The sequence below is a fragment of the Podarcis melisellensis genome (assembly GCF_964234715.1).
Source record: "Podarcis melisellensis genome assembly, chromosome: 11".
Taxonomy (NCBI): Eukaryota; Metazoa; Chordata; class Lepidosauria; order Squamata; family Lacertidae; genus Podarcis; species Podarcis melisellensis.
This window is the reverse complement of record NC_138543.1, coordinates 34570606-34593484: the sequence shown is the minus strand read 5'-3', so window position 1 is coordinate 34593484 and position 22879 is coordinate 34570606. Positions and strand designations below refer to the sequence as shown.

General features: G+C 40.2%; 1 protein-coding gene and 1 long non-coding RNA gene across 11 annotated transcripts in view; one reads left to right on the top strand and one right to left on the bottom strand.

The window, feature by feature from the left end:
- ANKRD31 (ankyrin repeat domain 31) overlaps positions 1-17163 on the top strand; it is a 47326-nt gene extending 30163 nt beyond the window's left edge. For 6 of the 10 annotated variants that reach the window (XM_081929330.1, XM_081929324.1, XM_081929322.1 and 3 more), the window contains 13 exons: positions 442-678; positions 2245-2436; positions 3419-3561; positions 4899-5058; positions 5363-5475; positions 6369-6456; positions 7555-7651; positions 8518-8953; positions 9596-9910; positions 10779-10919; positions 11442-11535; positions 13377-13565; positions 16312-17163. In XM_081929330.1, the coding sequence (XP_081785456.1) occupies positions 442-678; positions 2245-2436; positions 3419-3561; positions 4899-5058; positions 5363-5475; positions 6369-6456; positions 7555-7651; positions 8518-8953; positions 9596-9910; positions 10779-10919; positions 11442-11535; positions 13377-13565; positions 16312-16463 (2357 nt within the window). In that variant the 3' untranslated portion in view covers positions 16464-17163. The remainder of the gene's footprint in view (positions 1-441; positions 679-2244; positions 2437-3418; positions 3562-4898; positions 5059-5362; positions 5476-6368; positions 6457-7554; positions 7652-8517; positions 8954-9595; positions 9911-10778; positions 10920-11441; positions 11536-13376; positions 13566-16311) is intronic. The other 4 variants (XR_014172654.1, XM_081929328.1, XM_081929326.1 and 1 more) reach the window with 4 other exon arrangements.
- A 2071-nt stretch (positions 17164-19234) lies between these two features.
- LOC309379910 lies at positions 19235-22862 on the bottom strand. Its single transcript, XR_014172661.1, has 2 exons — positions 22617-22862; positions 19235-22586 (listed from the first exon to the last, which is right to left on the bottom strand). It is a non-coding gene; the product is annotated as an uncharacterized lncRNA (long non-coding RNA).
- Between the last annotated feature and the right edge of the window lie 17 nt (positions 22863-22879).

Sequence of the window (22879 nt, the reverse complement as noted above, 5' to 3'; positions counted from 1 at the left end):
TCTGCCCCTACTAAAATCCACGGGTTAGGGGGTGCAAATTACTTCCCTTGCCCCGTGTGCTGACAACCCACGCTACGCCACTGAAGCCAGCACATGCCTTGCTTCCCAGCAGGAGCAAGGGAGGAGTAAAGCATCCACAATTCCAGCAGTAGGCACCAGTATGTTGCTCAGCCACATAAACCATAGTTTATTTTAACTACAGCTTAATGTGATGCACAAAACAAGCTATTGCTACACTATCTTTTGTTTCAGAGCAAGCAATAGAAATGTAAATAGATTTTTATAGAAGCATTTTGTAATAATTTTCTGTGGAATCTTAAAAAGTTTGGTGAATATTTCAAGAGCAGCAGGCAGCTCATACTAATCATGTCTGTAATAATATACTTTATGATATTTTCATTAACATTCTTTATGGAGACACTGCACTTTTTTATTCAACAGATAAATCACTACAAACTCAGATCCTTGGAAAATGTTATAGTGAGAAGAATGATAAAGAAAATTCAAACAATACTCCAGATGTATCTTTACAGTCAAATGAGTTAGAAACTATCCAAAGTAAAAGAATGGAATCTATATCCATTGAGGATTGTCAAAATGCACATTTGTGTTCTAGCAATAGTGCAACTCCTTTACAGTTTAATTCGACTGAGGAGCAGCAAATCCCACATTCATTAGGTAAGACAGGTATAGTGGCTGAACTACAACTCCCAACTTCCCATTGGCTGTACTGAGTGGGGTTGATGGGAATTGTAGTTCAGCAATATCTAAATAAGAAGAGGTTAACCAATCCTCAGGTAAGCAGTTAATAAAACTGCAGAAATGAATGTTGTGGTTGAATTGAGTCAGATTTCCACTATCACTTTGAGATTGTTCAGACATACCTTGGCCTCCAAAAGAATATCTGAGGCATAGTTGGGAAAGGACTAAAAGCAGGGGCAGCATGTCCCATTTCATTGAGGCAAAATGGGAAGGTGTTGCTCCCACCACAGCTTCATTTACCTGGGTCATGCAGTGGCACCCATGAAGTGGAGATGATGGTGGTGGGTTCTGGCAACTTCTCACAAAATCCTGCAGACTCCATGAGATCTCATGAGTTCTTGGTGGAAGCCGCCACCACCACGTCCCTGCCAAGGCAGGGCAGCCATGGGGACATTTCTCTTGGGTGGGCTAGCCCTGACTCAAAGCTCCTACAGTTCTTCCTTTTTTCCTTCCCTAGTTTAAGATTCTAAGTTAATGGAATGTCCCACATATATTTGAAAGTGGAATCTCCTTGACCTTTTACATATAAGCACAGGTATGTTGGGTGGGAGTCTTGTTGATGTTTCCATTTTATCTTAAACTTCCTAAGGATCTTTAGCTATAATGGATAAAACAAATCACTCTGCAATACCATTAAGTCTTCTAAAGTTATTTCTCTACATTTGTGGTATGACGTATTTACATTTGTGCCTTGCTTAGATTCATTCTCTTTTAAGTCATTGCTCTTCTCCATTTTCTCCCCAAATTTTATTATCTGTAAGGTACACATGATAAGGCTATATGAACGCATGGTTTACACACACACACACACACACATTTACATATACAGTATATGTTTAGATGCTATCTGATAACAGAAGACTGAAGAAGATGGACTAATGTTATGTAAACTTTAGGAAACAGAATTGTTTTAGGTTTACATGGCTGAAGTTCAAAAGGTTGTTAATGTTGACAATGATGTGTGAATATTTTACACCAGTGTCTTTGAAAGCATGTTTTGGCAAGTGGTATTCCTTTAAAAGGGACACAGGTGGCGCTGTGGGTTAAAGCCTCAGCGCCTAGGACTTGCTGATCGAAAGGTCGGCGGTTCGAATCCCTGCTGCGGGGTGCGCTCCCGCTGCTCGGTCCCAGCGCCTGCCAACCTAGCAGTTCGAAAGCACCTCCGGGTGCAAGTAGATAAATAGGGACCGCTTACCAGCGGGAAGGTAAACGGCGTTTCTGTGTGCAGCTCTGGCTCGCCAGAGCAGCGATGTCACACTGGCCATGTGACCCGGAAGTGTCTCCGGACAGCGCTGGCCCCTGGCCTCTTAAGTGAGATGGGCGCACAACCCCAGAGTCTGTCAAGACTGGCCCGTACGGGCAGGGGTACCTTTACCTTTACCTATTCCTTTAAAAAGTATTGGCCAGCATCTAGCATTTGGTGTAGCAGTGCCCCTCAAAATACCTTATGTAATTATTAATGAGTGTAAAATATGTCTTTAGACTCTTCACATTCTAGTGAAAAGGAGAAACAAGCTTCTTCTAATCAGCTGCTGTGTACCATAAAACCAAGAATAAACAAAACAAATGCCAAAGGAGAAACTTGTTTGCATTTGGCTGCTAAAAAAGGAGATTTATCTTTAGTGAAATCTTTAATAGCATCTGGAGCATGTGTAAATCAGAAAGATAATGCAGGTGTGGTATTCTTAATTTATAGTTTAAATGTTTTCTGCTATGCTGTGACCCTAGAATCATCTCTCTCCTCCCCCGCCTCTCTCTCTTTCTTTCTTTCTGTCTCTCTCTCTCTCATCAAATTCTCTTCTTCACTGCCAACAACAACATCCAAATAAGGAGGCTTCATGGTTATATAGGATTAATATTATGCTCCTTGGAGAAATATATATATACTGATATATACATATGGACACACACACATTGTATTTGAACAGATGTCTAGTACAGTGGTACCTCAGGTTAAGTACTTAATTCGTTCCGGAGGTCAGTACTTAACCTGAAACTGTTCTTAACCTAAAGCACCACTTTAGCTAATGGGGCCTCCTGCGGCCGCCGCACCGCCAGAGCACAATTTCTTTTCTCATCCTGAAACAAAGTTCTTAACCTGAAGCACTATTTCTGGGTTAGTGGAGTCTGTACCCTGAAGCGTATGTAACCTGAGGTACCACTGTAGATGAATAGGTGTGCAAATATGTAAAGTGGCCTGGATCTAAAGCGCTATTATAGTTGGAAAAAAGAAATGTGGGTGGGACTTTGAATCTGCCTTCAAAACTCCTTTCAAGTTCAAAGTCCTCTTGGGCACCTGGAAAAAGGTGTACAGTTATTTGGATCCAGGCCAATGTAGTAAAATTATTACATATTATTAGATGTGGCAACATGATAATGGGACTTTTCTTCAGTAGCTCCCCAATTGTGGGGTGCAAATAGCTTTAGATACCAGGCTCAAACTTCCCACTTCACCCAGGCTTTTGACTAATTAAAAAATTAAACTGTGTCTGAGAGTCATTGTTTAGTTTGTTATTATGCTATATATTTTTGTGTTTTTATACATAAACCACCCTGTGATCCTTAAATGATGAATGGTATCTTGATAACAACAACAGCAACATTAGGTAAAGGCTCATGCATCTTACAGACTCATATCTAACTCCGGTTTTACTAGGCTGGACAGCAATTCATGAAGCTTCCAATAAGGGTTTTACTGAGATTATCGAAGAGCCGCTCAGAGCTGGTGCTGATGTGAATTCTAAAAGCCTGGATGGTGTTTTTCCAATTCATGATGCTGTTTCAGGCAACCATTTTGAGGTAATGTAGTGCTAACCAGCCTCTCTCTCGTCCACCGTCTGTTTACCAGCACCAAAGTGTGTTTCAAATCCTAATTAAGAAGGACCTATTTGAATTAATAAGGGGTTTGCCAACATGACAACCATAGGGTTCACATGTGCCTGCAGAGGCCTTCATTAGAGCCCACTGTGCCTCCACCTCATTGAAACTCGCCTTGACAGAAGCATTCTGTTTTAGTCCATAGACAAGGTTGTGGTATTTACTTGGTTGCAAAGTTTGTGTGTAGTGCCTACATCAGTTTCTCTGGTTTACAAGTACACCCACAGGCCCCACAATATTAGCAGCCTCTGATATAGAAAGCACCTTGTTTGAAGGGCTTTTGATGTCTATGGCCTGGGTAGGGATGGGGAAGAAATTAGGTTTGCTTGGTATTTTTGCATTTTAATGAGAGCTATCTAATTTGCAAACTGATACAGAAACTGAAACATGATTATCGTTTTAAATTCATCACTTCTCTGAATTTTGTGACACAGTTGCCCAACCAAACAATGTGTACATGAACGCTTATATTAGTGGAAAGTCTGTTTAAAATACATGTATTAGTGAAAACAATATATAAATTGTATATATTAGTGAACACATCATATAAATTTTTATCTTGAGGAAACTGCTTGCATAGTATTGGAATATGTATAAGCCAATACTACACTTAAATGTGTTTATCAGGAGAAATATGCACTAACATGCTGACTAGTTTTCATGAAGTTTTTTTTTGGGGGGGGGGGAGTATAAATTGCTGCAGAACTGAGTGTGGAGTGTGGACTATAGTATTCAAAAAATGAGAAAATGGGAGAACTGAAATTGTCAGATTTATCCATCCCTAAGCCTGTCTCTGCATTTAGCCTTTGATAGAGTAGGTAGTGACAAAAAAACAGAGTCCAACTTAGGTTTTGCTTCTGGATTCTTTTATTTTCCCAGCATCTCTTGGAGTTACTCCCTTTGTACCAGTTTATTGACTATCACAAATCCTTTCCTCTTCTTCTAATTTCCTCATCATTTTTCAGTTAGCAACATATATGCAACAATGTATATTCTTGTTTTAAACTGTTTTTTTTTTACTGTAATGTTATTGTTTTATTTTATTTTTGTAAGCTGTTTTGAGGCTTTATTACCCTGAAGTGGTCTAAAAATGTTGTAAAATAAAATAAATACAATTTTAAAACGAATCAGAAAAAGGAAGCTGAATGTCTGTTTCTGATCTTAACATTTGGCCAGTCTCTGGACTATTGTAAGAGCAGAAGAACATGAAAAAATAGTAACTAGACCATAGGAGTGAATAATTAAGAAATGTGTTGCAGGCAGCCCAGTGTCTACTACGTCATGGTGCAAACCCAAATGAGATGGACGACTGTGGGAACAATGCCCTGGATGAAGCCACCTGTGACAAAATGAAAGAACTCCTTAAATCTTATGGTGCTACTGAGACCAAAGAGGCTCATCAGATGACTGATGTGCTTGGTATGTCTCTGCCTTCATATTAACTGCAACTTCCTTTTAAAAAGCATCCAATAGCACGATAAGCTTCCTGAAGTTACTTGTTTTCCAGCACCCTGGTCCTATTGTAATCAATTCTGCATTTTAGTGTGTCTTAAGTGGATTTGATTTTCAGAAGAAGGTATCAAATGGCAAGTACACATGTGTGCATGTGCACAACCTGATCCCTCCCCCTTGTACTTAATATATGTGTACTCAAGCTGATACTATGTTGATTTGGTACATTCATAACTTATTTTGAAACTATAATCATTATTTCTTGATTTAGGCGAAAAAGAGTTGCACACTTCTAGGTCTAGAAAAATCCGTAGTAGTTGCAGTGGCTGTGAAGAGGATAACATGGTTTCACAGCTCAGTTCAGCTAAACAGAGCTGTGACACAGTGAGTATAGATAGTTGAGCAGTTTTGTTTCCATGCGTTAGCATCAAATGTGGCCTGTATGAAGTTGCTGAATCGTGAATTATGTTTGCGTTATGTGAAGTTTCTGTTCACCTTTTGGCCAAAAAAGGCCCCAAAAGCAGCTCATAAAACTTGTAAAAAACAAAATCCAAACATTACAATAAGATACAACTTACGCAAGATTTAAATAGTAATATTTCAATAACATATTTAAAAGAAAGGAAATAAAACCCAAAGAAATCTCCCACTCCATGAAAGCAACCCCTGCCCATGCCAAAAGAGAGCAGGAATAACCTGACTCCTCCTGTCCCCTTTGGCAGCCATTACCCACTCAAGGAGATGCAGAACAGCTCGCCCCTGATTGTTCTGAGCACAGTCTTTTTCTTGCAGCAGGACTTCCTAGGCAGCAGCAGCTTATAAGAGTTCTAGGCAAAGCTGATATAAAAAAATGCACGCACAAGGTGTATTTCACTTACACAAAGGATATTCTGCACCTCATGTTACTGTGTTACACAAGAAAAGTGGAACTTATTCCAAAACTACTCTTCCACTTGTGGTTGTGTTGCTTTTGCCAGCATAAGTATTATAGAATCTATGTATCATTGCACGTCATGAACTCTTCCCCTGGTGCTTGCACTTCTGCTATTTGCTGATGGTTCTTTGGATCAGACCACATGTTTTGCAGACAGTAGCAGCACAAACCTTCATAACGGTAAATCACTGTACACCTTTTTCTCTTTGTAAGTTGTGTGCACCTATCCATCCAACACAGCTGGCTCAGGTAAAATACCTGGCTACTTTCCAAGTTCTCATGTTTTAGTTCAGTTCCAGAATGCCTGTCTTTAATAAAGCGAACAATGATTTGCATTTGACAGCATGAGTCCATCAACGAAGTATTGCAGAATATAGAAGAGAAACAGGATAGACTTTTGCTCTTTGAATTAAGAAGCCAAAGAGATGCAGGTGTGGATAAATTGTATAACCCATGAAAGATTGGCTAAATGTGTGTTTCATTGTTATGTTGGAGTAACAATTTTTTTGTAACTCCAAAGCTGCCTCTTGGATTCATGTTCATAGATGCTGGAAAGACTCCCATTGTAAAAACTGGTGAACCTACTACATTGAACAGGAGCAAACTTCTGAGGCTTGGGACTCGAACTGGAGCAATTGGGGGCTGCCTCAATATGATCCATCCCAACCCTGTGTTGTCCTGAATTGTCCCAATTCAGTTCAGGATCCAGTGTATAACTCTAATGGAGATACAGGAAGCAAAGGGCATGGTCCCTAAAGACAGCTTTCCTTAAGAAGAGGTGCCACCATTGGGTGCTGCCTCATTGGCACAGGCTGGCAGTTCCTGCCTCATTGAGGTCCATTTTAATGGACCTTTCTCATTTTACCTTTCTCATTTTAATATTTGGGAGGAATTTAAAAATATTCCTGTTCACTCAGATGTTTAATGACTGAAAGCTACTGAAGGATGCTGTTCCTGCCGTCCTTGAAATTGTTAGCTGTGAAGGTACAGTCGTACCTTGGAAGTCGAATGGAATCCATTCTGGAAGTCTGTTTGACTTTTAAAACATTCGGAAACCAAAGTGCGGCTTCTGATTGGCTGTAGGAAGCTCCTGCAGCCAATCAGAAGCCGTGGAAGCCCCATCGGATGTTTGGGTTCCAAAGAATGTTCACAAAATGTCCGAATACCAAGGCATTTGGGATCCAAGGTACGACTGTATTGGATTGTTAACATTTTTAAAAAAATTGTTTCATTTTGCTAGTTTATTAGTTACTGTCCTCAGCTCCTTTCGGTGTAAGGATGGAATAGAAATAAATTAATATTCTCTGTGATATTGGCATGGATTTTGTATTGCATACAAAATTGTATAGCGTTGTAAAGCAATTTGTAGAATGAAATTTGCTTTAAAAAGCTCAAGAGTAGACAATACTAGCTGATTTCTCTGTCACATCATTTTAACTGCCACATTTTTATTGCCTCTGTTGCAAATTATCTAAAGGAGGCATGTCAGTTTAGTCTATTAACTTATTAAATCTGTAAATGTTGAACAGATCTATATATCCAAGATCTATCTCAGATACAGAACATTTTGAATGCTGTACTTGCCAAACAGAAATCAGAAAGGGATGATCTTGCTAAGAAATACAGGTAGGCAGAAGAAAAACTGTAGGTTTTTCTTTTCTTTTCTTTACAAAATAGAGCATGGAATTATTATTTTTTACTTTGAAATCAAGCAAAATTATAGTATGTTACCAACATTCTCAGACGCTTCATCAGTTTTAAACCTTGTATACTTCCCATTAAGTTAAATCAATCCTGGTTCTACAAAAAATAGTAAAGATTTGGTGCTGCTTTGGCATCTGTTTTTAGCTGTTGTGAGAATTATGCTTTTATTTATTTGTATTGTTTTAAATAAAAATCAATATGACTAAAATATTTCAAAATAGGATTCTGCCTTTTAAAAAATGTTTGCTACCTTCATTTAGGGTAGTTTAAAAAGGCTTTTGTTATTCATTATTAGGGAAGCTTGAGAAATTTGTTCTTTGCAGATTTTGATACAAACTGACCTGATCCACTTGAATGAATCTGAACTCTGTTACTCTTTTTTTTATTTTGCACATTTCTGAATATTGTGGTGCAGTTCTCAGGTTTAAAAACAAAAAGGAGAAGCATGCAAAATGTGTATACTTTAGGATTGAATACATTTTGGCATATATATTTGTGAGAAAGTATGTTTTGGAATACACATTTTAATGCAGATTCTTTTTTTAAAAAATCTGCTTTTTAAAAAAATATGCATTTTTTAAAAATCTACATATTAATGCAGAAAGAGATGTGATGGGATTTATGAATGAACACATATGAGACTAACCTGGAATGGAAAGAGATGGACCTGATCATTATGCTTAGAGGCATGCCATATTCTTGAATGGAATGGGTGCTTCATTTTAAACAATATGTATTTTTCATGCAAGTTCAATTGACTGTTCAATTGTTTTTAAATTTGATTTCAGAGCGTCTGCAGAATCTTTTAAACAGGGAGCCCTAAGGGAACAGATAGCAAAGCTTGTTTCCAGACAAAAGAGTCTTTTGCTCATGGCACAGAAGCAGAAAGAACTAGGCCAGAAAATACAAAATTATAAGAATGCAAAAAAGGAGGCGTCACATTCAGCAAAATGTGTCCCAAGCACACATGGCTCTTGTGAACGCAACAACACAGAAGATGATCCATTTGGGAGAACAGCACCCTCCTCTGATATAGCTATAGGCCTTGAAAACAGTTGGGTCACAGACAATATTTATTTAGATCAAGAATCCAGCCAGTATCCAAACAGGTCTCTGAATATGTCAGGAGGGAATGGAAAAGAGAAAAAGCAAAAAGGAGTTGGTCCCCAAAAAACGGCGTCTGAAAACAAACCCAAGGAATATAACACTGAGGAATTAACAAAGGTAACACATTTCAAGTATGTTAGATCATACTATGAACCATACTATAGATCAGACAACATTGCCTTCAGAACATGTAGTTTGCCTTATTCAACAGACACACATAGAATATACTGATCATACATCAGTGGCACTAAAGGTAAAGGTAAAGGTACCCCTGCCCGTACGGGCCAGTCTTGACAGACTCTGGGGTTGTGCGCCCATCTCACTCAAGAGGCCAGGGGCCAGCGCTGTCCGGAGACACTTCCGGGTCACGTGGCCAGCGTGACATCGCTGCTCTGGGGAGCCAGAGCCGCACACGGAAACGCCGTTTACCTTCCCGCTGGTAAGCGGTCCCTATTTATCTACTTGCACCCGGAAGTGCTTTCGAACTGCTAGGTTGGCAGGCGCTGGGACCGAGCAGCGGGAGCGCACCCCGCCGCAGGGATTCGAACCGCGACCTTTCGATCGGCAAGTCCTAGGCGCTGAGGCTTTAACCCACAGCGCCACCTGCGTCCCGTATCAGTGGCACTACAGAGAAGCAAATTCCCAAGAATGTGTACACTAAATAGCTCAGCTGCTAAAAGTACTGTTATCAATAATAATATTATTATTATTCAGCAAACCACTGAAAGCCAACATGTTTTCTCTAATGTGTCTTCACAGCAATACTCAAATGTAAGTGAGGATTTGCAGATGCAACCAGAATTAGAATCTACACACAGCTATCTCGCTACTCATCAGAAAAACATCCCAAAAAATAGACACTCGCTTAATGCTAATTTAGAGCCTGCAGGGATATTTTCTCATGCGCTATCACAAAGCAGAATCAGCCCAAGTTCTTCTCAATGTTCTAACAGTCAGAATTCTGAAAAACAATTAAACTTCAAAGCAAGCAGATGGAAGAAAAATCAGCTATTGGATCTGCTCAAACTGGGAAAGATTAAGTCTGGAGATGATGTTCTAGAATTCACAGTACAGGTAGATTGTTCAGTTGCAAAGCAAAATGTATTAAAAAAACGCAGAGTAATCTTAGCAAAAGCTAATTGATCATTAGAAGCAACAAATAATCCTGTGACACGTTAAAGCTAACAAATTTATTATGGCACAAGCTTTCATATAGGAAGTGTTATATGACATTGCAGGTATACAAATATGGTTGGGGGGTGAATTGTGAGGTCAGGAGGAAATTATGCCTAAATAACGTTGTAATTATTTTGCCTGATCCATTACTGCATTGTTCAGGCAACATATATGTTATAATACGATCAGGACCTGGTTCAAATTCTAACATTAAAAATAAGTATTCAGAGTTTATTTTCTGGCTTCTCTTCCCCTCTGATTCAGCTGGGTGCTAAGAGTGCTCTTTTGCCCTGTATTATCAAAAATAAGCAGGAACACAAATAAAGGCTGGCCTATGCCATTTGATTGTGCTGTGTCCTAGCTTAGTGTCAGAAGAGGGTGTGGGGCAATACACAGATGCAACTATGTCCCAACATGCATTGCTTGCAAAGAAATGCAGTTCTGTAGTGCCTGTATTTTCTCTATCCTCTGGCCTTCCCTTGCAGCACTATGATGGCAGCAGATGTACAGCAAACTGCAGTTTTTCCAGTCAGCTGCTTAGCTGGGGACAATTTCTGCTTATTACAGCAAGCAAGTGGACGAGGGGGAAATTGCAAGGATGGTATGATAGAATTAGCAGGCAGCTACTACTGACAAAATAGTTGGAGCACATCATGGTGATCTTCAGCCCAGACAATTACATAGTCTAAGAGGTGCTAGTGGTTCAAAGTGTAGGGGATTATAATTCTTAATTGTTTTGTGTTCCTTGTTTTTGTTTTTAATTTAGGATTCCAAGCATAAAGCCAGCCTTTTGGGAAATGGTAAAGTCAAAGCTGGCAACAACACAGTTTACCAAAATCTAGTTCAATGGATTAAAGCACTACTAGGAAGTGACATTTCTGTAAGCTGGAAATACGTATACAACAAGGTAGGCTCATTGTTTTTTTTAATAGGTGACAGAAAATTTAATGTTAGTGTGAAGTTTGTTGCATGAAAGTGAGCAGTGTAGTGGTAGTTTGTCTGAGCACAGGCAGGCAGGCAATGTCAGGAACGAGTCAGCAATAATCACATGGTGTAAATGAAGTTAACTCTTTATTAGAAGATCTGCTCAGGGGGGCCAGGCTTAATGAGCACAGCAACTGGTTGTTTATTATTATCATCATTATCATATTCTGTACAATTCATTCATTATTATTTTTAAGGAAAACTGTCATCAACTAAAAAGTGTATTTTTAAAAAATCAACAAGAAAAAGAAGGGGGAAAGCCGCAAAGCATTATAGTCCTGTGTAGTCTTCTGCATTTGACTTTGGCTTTTTGTTTTTCCATACTCGACTTGCAGGAAATGTACAAAGTAGATATATTACTTTGACACGGGCTCAATATTTCTTGATGCATTTTTTAAAATGAAGTAAATAACATCTTCAGTGACATATATTTACCTTTATACAGGTCACATACTGTGGAACTCTGTTATCAAAAATTATTGCTGAAGTTCATGTTTCTAAGGAACCAGAGTTAACAGTGCAACAAAATAAGCTATTTGGTATGTGCTGAGTAAAATGTGAATTCCATTTAGATGAAAATGCCCCCAAAAGGACAGGGTTTATAAATCCTCAGACTTCTACTGCACACTTTTTCTATCTTTAATAACAAATTATGGACATAACAGCATTTTTAGTAGAGCCATGCATTTGCCTCAGAAATGCTAACAAGACAAGTTTTCTCTGTTGGAAATGTTATGGTTTGCTGTGATTCTCTCCTGAGCAAAGCTAGTGAGTTAACCTACATGGGTTGGAGAACCCATAAGTGCTAAGAGTTAATGGCTTAATTAAACTTGTCTTTGCTCGAAATTTTGTGAATTTAATCCAGTATTTGTGTGGCTGAGGGAAACAGCATTCTGCATAAGTACTGTCCTCTAGTTGTTTTTGGGAATAAGAAATATTGGCTTCAGTCAAAACTGTTCATATACACACAAGGAAGACACTATTGCAGATTAAAATATCTATTACCAACTTGTGTTTAGAGGTATCAGTATTGGATAAGGGAATATTCTAATACAAATTAGTAACTATTTATGAACTCCAAGTTATAACTTCTATTTTTAAACAATAATATGAAAGAAATCTTTTAAAATGATGTCCAGGTGATATATGATCCCAGTATTGATAAGCAAAATGAATAAATGTTGCTGCTCTATTTTCTAGAAATGTCAAAAATAGTGAGGGGATTTCTGCCATATGGAGTGAACCTCACACCCAGCAATTTCTGGGAGGAAAGATGGTATTATTGGACAGTGTCAAGGAACTGCCATCGGAGCCAGAGGGAAGGCTCCGGAGGGATGTCGGAGAGGGTCCCAGTAGGGAGAGAGGCAGACCATCTGCTGGGGAAGGAAATCAACGTAACACCAGTGGAGAAGGGGGGCAGATGGGGGAATCGGAGAGGAGGCTCCAGGACTCCTCGCCGGAGACCAGCGGGGAGAGCACGGGTACTCCGCTGCCCACACCCTCCCTGCGTAGAAGACTTCCGCGCAGGGAGAGTAGGAGGACACTTGGCGTCAAATAACTTCTTTGCTGGAAGAAGTTCAAGAAACACCCACTGACAGATTCTGCCAGCGATTGAGACAGCCACGGGTGAAAGGCTGTCCAGACAGAAAGGGTTCAACCAGGCAACCTAGGCAGGAGTGGCGGCAACTTACGCACGAGCAACCCCTAGAACCATTACAGACAGATATATTTTTCTTGGATTGCATATTCCCCATGACTTCTTGACATACACAAGAACAAAGCCATCCCTTGCCTAATGCACCAATTAGGAACAAATTGTCAGGCCTGGCCCTAAGTTTTTTAATAGGCTGAACACAAGTCCAACACAAGCAGGTGTTGATATGATAAGCCTGTGGTAGATGTGAAGGGCTGAGAGCTTGATAACAGATGAGACAAGCAAGAACCAAGGACCAGAGGCAGGAAGATGTAATTGTGGACAGGATGAAGGTCACATCCTGCCCAGAGAATATGATTAAATGGTTAATGAATGCCAAGGATAACCAAAATACAGGATCAGTCAGGGAACAGAAGCATATCCTTAATAAAGCAACAAGTTGCTCAGACTGAGGAGTTGGCTTGGCTTGGCTTTGAAGAAAAGGTTTATAGGGTCTGGTATGTTTCCATTAGCTTTTGAGGAGGTCAGCTGACCAGGCTGTACAATCACCTGATAGCATCCAGACTAGCACTGTCACCTAGGACACCCTTGACTCACAGAACCTGGCCCTCCGCTGAGGAACTGGAATGCTGGTGGTATAGGAATGATGGAATGTATTGGAGGCTCTGGTTCAAGACTTCCCTTGGCCGGCATGTTACACAGATAATTTTGATCTTTTTCAACCAGAGAGAAACTCTACAAGATGCAATCACAGCCGAGGTGCTGAGTACTGCTGTTTTAGTCAGAAGGCTGCTTCCTCTCAGAATGCAGAGAATATAAGGCAGGAAACTGCACCCTTTCCTCAGGAAGAAATGGAAATCTCTCTGTCCCCTGAAACAGAAGCTGAAGAAATAATGACAGCAGTCAGTGAAACAAGTAAGTGAAATAAGACCACATGCAATCCTGTTTTGTCACAAGTTTGTTCACAAGTAAAATTTTGGTGGTAGGACTATTGCAAACTCTTGGTCTTCGCACAAAAAATAAGATTAGTTTGCTGTTGAATAGTACTCTTTTTCTTTCTGCAAAGCGTGCATTTTCTGTTTACTGCTTCAGAGCCTGTGCTATTAGACTATGGTTGTCTTTAAATATTCTGTGGTTTTTCCTAATTCAGTGTAGTCTAACTGTGAAAGACACTTTACAAAGCCCTGCCTTTTACATTTATCTGATTTGCTGTATAATATAACACATATATGTAGGACGTTGTATATCTTATGAATCCACATACATATTGGATAATAGGGAATGAACAGCAAAGCCAAAATAGAACATTTAATTATCTAAACATATGGTTGCAACCTGCATCCTCTTAGAGATACTGAACATATACTACACATCTGCAGTGAATCTTCCAAAATAAAGCTTATTGCTCTTTAAATAACCCATACTAAGGATATGCATTTATTGATGGAGTGTTAAATGCTTTTGATACTGAAAGACTTAATCAGGATTTAGTTCTTAAAATGGGGAGAGCATCTGGATAGTGACATACAATATCTGTTTTAACTGAGAATCTTCTTCAGGGCATTATTGTATTTTAAAACATCTGTCTGAGCAGAGTTTTTCGGCCTCCTCATAAGCAGCTTCCCTAAGGGTAACCTACCACGTTGCTTTTTGTAGCTAGAGGTGCTCACACTCATGTAAACTGAAGTGTGCAAACATAATATGAGAACTGTATGTTTCAGTTTTCCCAGAGAAGATGCTGTTTTGTAAGAACTGTGGAAACAGATCCAGACAATCCTATTTCTTTACTTAGAAGAGAGAGGTCTTCCATCTTAGAAAACTTGTAACCATTTTGGTGGATGAATGTGTGTTTATTATTTTTTTAAGTGTTGCATGCCACCCAAATCCCTGACTGGTGGGAGATTCCAGGGGTTTCAGGCACTTATCCAGGGTTTGTATTTCCGTTTGGAAATGAGGCACAATGGAGATAGCGGTGTCTTCATGATATATGGTTTATTTACACATACTGTATATACAACCTGAGCATGCGATGGAGGGGTTCACAGCATCAACACCCCAAAAGAGTCTAATTTCTCCCATAGCTGCAGCCTTGGATTCAAACATAACTCAAACATTGCTCTCAAGCGTTGCCCTGATTTTCTCTCCAGCTTGCTGCTTTACTTCTAAGTTACATCACTGCAAACTCTCAGCTCTCTCCTTTGTCTTTTTCTAACTACTAGGCAATCACCTCAACAGGAAACTAAGCTGGCTTATATTTTAACATTTGCTGGATCCAGGGATTAGAAGGGTCTCTGCACAGTGCACACAGCCTACTTCCCCTCACCCTAAACTCATAACAAAAACCTCTTTAAAATTTGCTATATGACCCAACTTCAGTTGTATTGGTACTTCAGTGTAGATTTGTATTCCTGTTCACTAGGCTTATATTATTTGTTATTTATTTGTTTGTTTTTTTAAATGTATATACCACCGTTCATCAAAAGACCACAGGGAGATTTCCAACATAGAACATACAACAATAAGTTATATATATGAAAACATAACATAATATCCATACAAGAATAATATTTTTTTCTGGGGGTACTCAAAGGTGCACAGTACTCCCCCCCCCCATCCCCAGAAGAAAGGGCACTGGTTAAAAGTGCCGCTCTTACTGTAACAACTTCATGGTGAGTACCAGCCTAGAGGAAAAGCACTGATAACAATATATAGTAATAAATAATACATAATGGTACACAGTGCTTTTTTGGTTAAAAAAAAATGAGGTGCCAGTACTTAAATTGATCAAAGTGTCATGGGTGCCCACACAAAATGGCTGCCATGGGCAGCAAAAAAAGAGGTGCCAGGACTCCATGCCAATGAGTACTGTCACAGAAAGCAGAGGTGAAACTAGGTTTGGTTTCACCAGGATCAAAGACCCAGTTTGGCACACCCACCCACGTGCATTTGCACACACGCACACAGACAGGCTGGGAGCCTCCAATTACTTCGCATTTTCAGGGCTGAATCCTGGAGTGCAGATATGTTCTGCTATGTTCTGATGTGCCACGGCTCAAATGAAACAAACCATTTTTTTTGGTATCTTGGTTTGAATACTTTGTTCTTTTAATTTAGAGAAAAAAGTGTTTTGGAGAATTAATTGTTAAATTGATTTTGGGGGGTAGGAAAACAAAATGCAAATGTAAAAAAAAGTTTTCCTTACAGTTTAAAATATTTTGTGCGTTTGGTTTTTTGTTGATGGATGTGCAGGTGTAAACAATACATGAAATCAACGATTATGTCATGGTATGGCTTTATTGCTAAATAAAGAGGTATGGAGTCAATCTGATCTGAAAATCATACTTGGATTCTCTTACGTGGAAGCTCTTTCACTGTCCTTAAATGTGCAGAAAATAATTGATTTTTTTTAAGAGAGGCGGCGGAGGAGGAACATATCACTCTACACATGTGCTATGACACACTTTCCTAAATAAGTGCTGTACAAGTCATTGTCATGAAAACGGCAAAGTAAAAAATTGCAGGTCCCCCCCCCCCAGTCAAAGTGTTGCGAGCTAGCACTGGTTGCCTTAAATATCTCACCACTTAAGAAATTGGGGGTTTAAAGCATTCCTTATACTTCATGCTAGATATTTTAGTTTAGTGCATTTCATCTTTCTAACAGAAGTTCCCTACCACCTTGATTCCTCAACAACACCCAGGAGATTTCTACAGTTCAACAGCAGAGTGCTAATAAAGGATGAAGAATTTATGCCAGGTCATATAATGGATCAGTACTGGAACTTCTATGTCCATTGTGAGGGTTTTGGATTTTAAACGAAAAAGTCGTTTTTCTTCTCTATCTAGTAAAATTTAATGAGCTTGGGGAAGAGGATTGCGTTGTGTTTTTTGAGTTTTATTATTACACCAAATCTTTCTTAGCATCACTTTTAAAATACAAAGGGAACCTTGTTGTGTCCCAACAGATGTAAACTGTTTGAGAGCTTTTAGTAGGAGACCAGGTGGGGGGAAAAGATTATGGGTATAGATAAGGTTGTGAACGGCTGTGTGGTTACAGTTGCTATGCACTTTGACCTTGATATGCCTCATTATGGAAAGGAAAAGTCTGATGTGGATGAGATGGCTGAAATAAAAAAAAATGGTCAGGATGGCACCTGTTATTATTACTGAAGCACAGACTGACAGAAAATTAAGAGCATTTCAGGTGAAACAGGTGTTGAGTTGTGGCCTGAGCTCCAGCCTCTGGGTCACCAATGAAAGTTTAGTCTGGTTATCTTAGGCAAGGTTGAATCAAATTGTCAGCATCTGCCAATTTTGATATGTCAACCCTAATTAAAGAACGGGGAACAAATGATTATCTCTAAAGAGTCCTACACTGTTGTTATTTTTCAATGGAAGACTCTTTCAGACTCAGAATCTAATTCTAAGAAAGCAAACCTTACAATACGGGCTTGAAAATTGTGCTCACCTCTGTTTATACACACCCACACAGCCAATAAAGGATAATTGGTTTAAATTACTTTTGTGGCTAATGTTTGCTGTTAGTGAAAGTTTTTGTAATGCAACCTGAAATCTCATTTTCCCTCAAACTTCCATTTGTAGCAGGATGAAGCTGTCTTATTTACATTTCCTATCATGGGGCCATATTTAGCTCTTTTATAAGGGGACAAATCTTAAACAGCTTTCAATGGAGCTCCACAACTAAGTTACAACATTTTGAACCTCCATTTGAATCCCATCTGTGTGAACACACCATACAGTGAAGATTCATAGAGCTTTCTTTTCCTTTTTCTTTTAATTTAAAGGAAGCAATTCCTTTGGGGATTTTTCACATTGAGCTGGTCCCAGTGTAAAGCTATTCATGGTATTGTGCGGTCTCTCTCCCCTTCCATGTCTTACAGAAGGTTGCTAGGATTAGCTGTGATTAGTGTTGGTGACATGTAACATAGCCATGGTTAAGGCCTGTTGGAGAATTAGTATGAGAGCAGGGGAGGCTTTAGAGAAGAAAATGTTTCACAACCTCCTCCCAATATCCTAGTCATCATAAAGTGATTGCAGTCTTTGAACTGGCCCAGTGAGATATAAAAACCCCCACACTCATTGGATTACATAAAATATCAGTATTTTATGAAATGCAGTATTTTGAAATACACAGAGGTGAAGGCTTAATTATCAGTGTCATTCAGAAATATCCACAGGCATTCAAATACAAGGCGAAAATACTTTTTAATCATTTTGATTTGATTTGATTATAATCTCTTTGAGCTTTTAAACCCGGGAGCTACTTTATACTGTGCAGTATCTTCTGGGGGAGGGATGGTGTTTGTCTTACATGTGAATTATTTCCTACTTCTTTGCTAGGGTATCTGTAGCAGATACAGCTGCCATAGCCAGAGTTGAACATGTTTTGGGGCTCTTTCATGTCAGATTAAACAACATTTTAAAGATGCAAAATGAGATTCCTTGTTAACTCGTTTTGCTGAATTGCTATCAGCCACATATGGAAGAGTTTCTCTACTGATTATCTGATTGGCATATAAGCTGGTGTACGGAAGTGACTGTTGACTGGCTTAGGCAAAAAAGATATTGGAGATAATAGAGAACAAAGTCTGTGGTAAGGAAAGTTAACAAAGTCAACACTTTGTTAGAAAGAACGTCTAAGGTTTCAGATGTCCAAAACTGTCATGTAACAAAAAAGTAAACTAGTTCGATGAGTAAGGTACTTAAAACAATGCTATTTTAGTTGAATCTTAATTTTTTGGCCATTCAGCTCCTGTTGCGCTTTAATTACACTGTACTCTTTTTGTTATAACAAACATATTGCATTACTGGTTGAAAGAGAGCAGTGATTCATATTTATCTTTTGTTGCAGGAGAATATTGTACTGCCTATGAAATGTACAAAAGATTTATCTGAATATTAGATTTACTTCACTGTTCACTCAATTTGTTGTTTATGTTGTTTTCTTTGATGTAAGGCACCCAATAAATTAGGAACATGCCAACTGCAAGGCCTTGTTGCTGCATTTTGGATTAGCTTTGTTCCTACAGGAGAACATAAAATCAAGATTTGACATGATGAGTATGAAGTAAAAGCTTTGGCTCGTAAGCTGGCTTTTCGGTACTAAAAAAGACAGACACCATTTGTTAAATATTGTTTCTTCTGTATTTGATTTACTAAAGTTTAAAATGTAATTACATTACCTTCTCTTTTCTTTTTGAAAGGAAAGGGGGGAACTTTATTGTATAAATTTAGTAGATCGGTACAAGATTTTATAGTAAGAGTGACTGCTGTTCTGGTGGGGGATAAAATTCAGATTCAGAATATAGGAGACATGTGACTGTGTCTTAGTATGTAGAGTAGCACCATGGTCCAGGATTTGTTGTTACAACTCTGACAGTGTTGATTAGTGAGACTGTTTTTCAGCAGTGTCACTGTAACCACAAAATCCACTAAGTTCTAGATTTCCTTTATTGGAGGAAAAATCTAATTGACTTAATGTCTTTGTGATTTCTATTTTTATTGTGTAAGCTGCTTTGTGACACCCTAGTGCAAAAATGCAATAAATAATAAATACTGAAAAAGCATTTTTGTAATCAGTTTATTATCGCTGGTCATTCAGAACACATTGTTCTCTCTTTCTTGATCACCTGGTACTCTGTTACCTGTAACTGATACACTGGAAACAAATAAAACTAGGCCAGTATCTAATACTTCCTTAAAACCAAAGTGCCTGTTTGGGCATACTATTCTACTGTACTACATTGACTATTAAAAATTACAGTATTCATGAAATATCTGAACATATAAAGTGCCCACTGGGTGGGCAAGCTTTTTCTGTTGAGGGCCACATTTTTCAGGGGAAATCTGTTGGGGGCCACAGTAGGAAGGGCCAAAACCAAAAGTGAACAGGGCCACCTCTTCTCTCTTTTTCTGCCATCTACTTTTTCTCTCTGACATCCCCCTTTCTCCATGTCCAGTCAGGCTCTCCAGGCCAGGGACAGATCACCTTTGCAAAGATTTGAACTAATTGCTTACATATGACTTTTTAAATTATGCCAAGATCTAAATAATGCTTGTCGCTGGTCTATCCAGTCCTGTACTTGTCTATCCTTTAACTAGCTCTCTAAGGGTAGTGCTCACATTACTGTCTTGGAGCACATTGAGATTGTTTTTTCTTTCTTTTCTGGTGCATTTCACATCTCTCTGCCTCCAGCTGTTCATATCAGCATGGCTTCATTGGTGACAATTTCATTTCTGTTTGTGTACACACTAGGGGGTGTTTATGGGCAGGGATGTCTTTACCTCATGCAAAGGTGTTCGTTCACACCTTGGCTGGAGGCAAATTAGAAGCTGCTTAAGAACAGCAGCCATGGTGAAGCTAGTTTGAGAAACAACTCATCAAACAGAATTATTTTATTGAAAAGTACAGTACAGGATACATAAGCATTTTTTACAATGTCATGTGAACTCATTCAAAACCCAGCACTGGAAATGCAAAAGTGCACAGTGTAAACACAGTTTAGATCTCAGAGAAGAGATGAAGAGAAGATCCAGCCATACTACTTAAATCCCTTGTTTGCTAGAGACACCAGGGCCTGATTTACTCCTGGACATGATATTGGTGGAAGTGGGGAATCTGACTTCAGTTATACAAATGCAGCCTGAATTTAAGACCTGATCTTACATACCAGTATTTCTGCATCAAAAAATCTCATGTTGAGGCCTGTGAGAAGCTCTCTTTTATGAGCTTCAGTTTTCTGATGCTCAGTCTCTGTGCATGCAATGCACTGCACCCTCAAGCTTCTACCCATTTACTGAAGGGGGGGAATACAGAAAGGGCGAGATTCAATGACATTACACTGCATGTGCATCCTGCCTCATAGCAAAGTGGCATTTATAGGATTATCTAATTTTAGCCTCACAGCAACCGTGAACACATATACACATTTAACTGTAGGAGTAAGCACCATAGAGTGCAATGGGAACAGGAAGCTGCCTTATACTGAGTCAGACTTATTAAACTAGCTCAATATTGCCCACACTGACTGGCAGCCGCTCACCCCAGCCAGATGGGCAGGGTATAAATAATAAATTATTATGATTATTATTCTCCCAGCCTTACCTGGAAATGCCAGGGATTGGACCTGGGGCCTTTAGCATACAAAGCAGATGCTTTACCACTGAGCTATTGAGTTTCAAAGTGATGCTGATGCTGCCAACTTCTGAGTTGACAGACAACATATGGCCCAGGGGTCAGCAAACTTTCAGCAGGGGGCTGGTCCACTGTCCCTCAGACCTGGGGGGGGGGGCTGAACTATATTTTGAAAAATAATAATGATGAATGAATACCTATGCCATACAAACAACCCAGAGATGCATTTGAAATAAAAGCACACATTCTACTCATGTAAAAACACCAGGCAGGCCCCACAAATAACCCAGAGATGCATTTGAAATAAAAGGACACATTCTACTCATGTAAAAGCACGCTGATTCCCAGACTATCTGTGGGCCGGATTTAGCAGGCAATTGGGCCGGATCTGGCCCCTGGGCCTTAGTTTGCCTACCCATGACATATGCTGTTACATGCACTACATTTTGGGTAAGGGAAAAAGCGCTTCTGCTCATGAGAGTCTTCAATGCCCAACAGAGATGATGGGTAACCATTCAAGGATTTATTTTATTTTTCACGTGTTTCACTGCTCTCCCAGCTGCATAAAAAGACCATTAAATTGTTTTTTAAATGAATATTATAATGTGGACATATCCCTATCAGACATAGTAAACCACATTTTATCACTCCCCTTCAGCAATTAAAAACCTCAGCACAAGCCCAATCAAAACAAATTATCGGTTGCTGCCAGTCTAGACAATATGCGTGATTGAGGCTGCATGCCATCAGAAGCTTTCCGAAATAATAAAAAGGAACATTGTATTGCTACCAAGCGCTTACAAAGTATCAGCTCTGGGGGCGGAAGGTCTCCCAGGAAGGAAAAAGGGAGCGATAACACGCCTCCTTATCATTTGTATGGGTATGTGGACAAATCCCAAGTTCTACTTTTCGTGACGATCAACATTTGCCTATGAAGTACGACGTCCTCTGGGAGGAACAGATTAAAAAGTCCAGCTTTGCATACACACACACGGAGGGCAATGGAATACTGGAAACTTTCCAAATTTGCAACTAGTGGAATTGGAAACAAGCAAGCTGATTAAAACACTCAAATAATTACTGCGCGCTCCCCCCGCCCCCGACCACAGAGCAAAAGTTGGAGGAGCGAAAGGGGATTAAGTGGCTGCGGCGACCCAGCCAGCCCTCGGGATCTGCCAGCGCCTGGGTTGGATTTCCTCGCCCTCCTTGCTACTCCGCAGCCGCCGCGCGGCCCCTTGGAGTCTCCCAAAGTCGCCTAACCGAAACCTCGGCAGCCTTAGCGCTCTGCTTTCCCAGTGGGTCCGGAGCAGTCCCGAAAGAGCGCCGGATAGCAGCGCAGGATGGATGTTCCGCGCCCACCAGAGGAGGCGCGGCGCTCTTCCCCGCCCTTTCCAAACACATAAACAACAAGGCTGGTTGGGATGGGAACGAGCTCGATATGGAGATTCGTTCCCAGCCTCGGTCTCTGCCTATCTAGGTCGCCTAGACAGCAAAGAGAAAACACGTTCCTGGAGGTGAAGCAGAAGCTTTAGGGGTTCGATGCCACCCAGGCTGTGGGTTGGACTGAATGACTCTCGGGGTCCCTTCCAGGCCAGCTCTAAACTTCTGTGATTATAACACTGCAGGAGGAAGAGGAAGACTGGCTTTAATATATAAATATATAAAGAGAACTGTGCTCATCCTTGCGACACGTTTCCTTTATTTCGACATTTGCGTTTCGAGTTGGACTGGAACAGCCTGCCGCCTCCGGGCCAGCCAGGGAAAGCCCAGAGGACTCCTCCCGCCTTTCCCGTCCCGTACTTCCCCCGTTACACAAACAGGGGAGGGCAAAGGTTCGCGACAAAGTTCTCCAGCGCGCCCGTGTGCGCTCGCGGGACGCCATAAGGGCTCCGTCCGAGCTCGGTAAGGAGCCTCTGGGTGGGGAGAAGAAACGGTGAGGAGCCCGCTGGGTGTTGTTGGCGGCGGAGTCTTCCTGGCTCGAAAAAAGGGGTCACGCTGCTGCGGCTGTTTTGGTTTCTCTTGGGCTGAGCGGGCGGCAGCGTTTCTCTTCCAGGCTCAGGAGGAAGGAGGTCCCGGG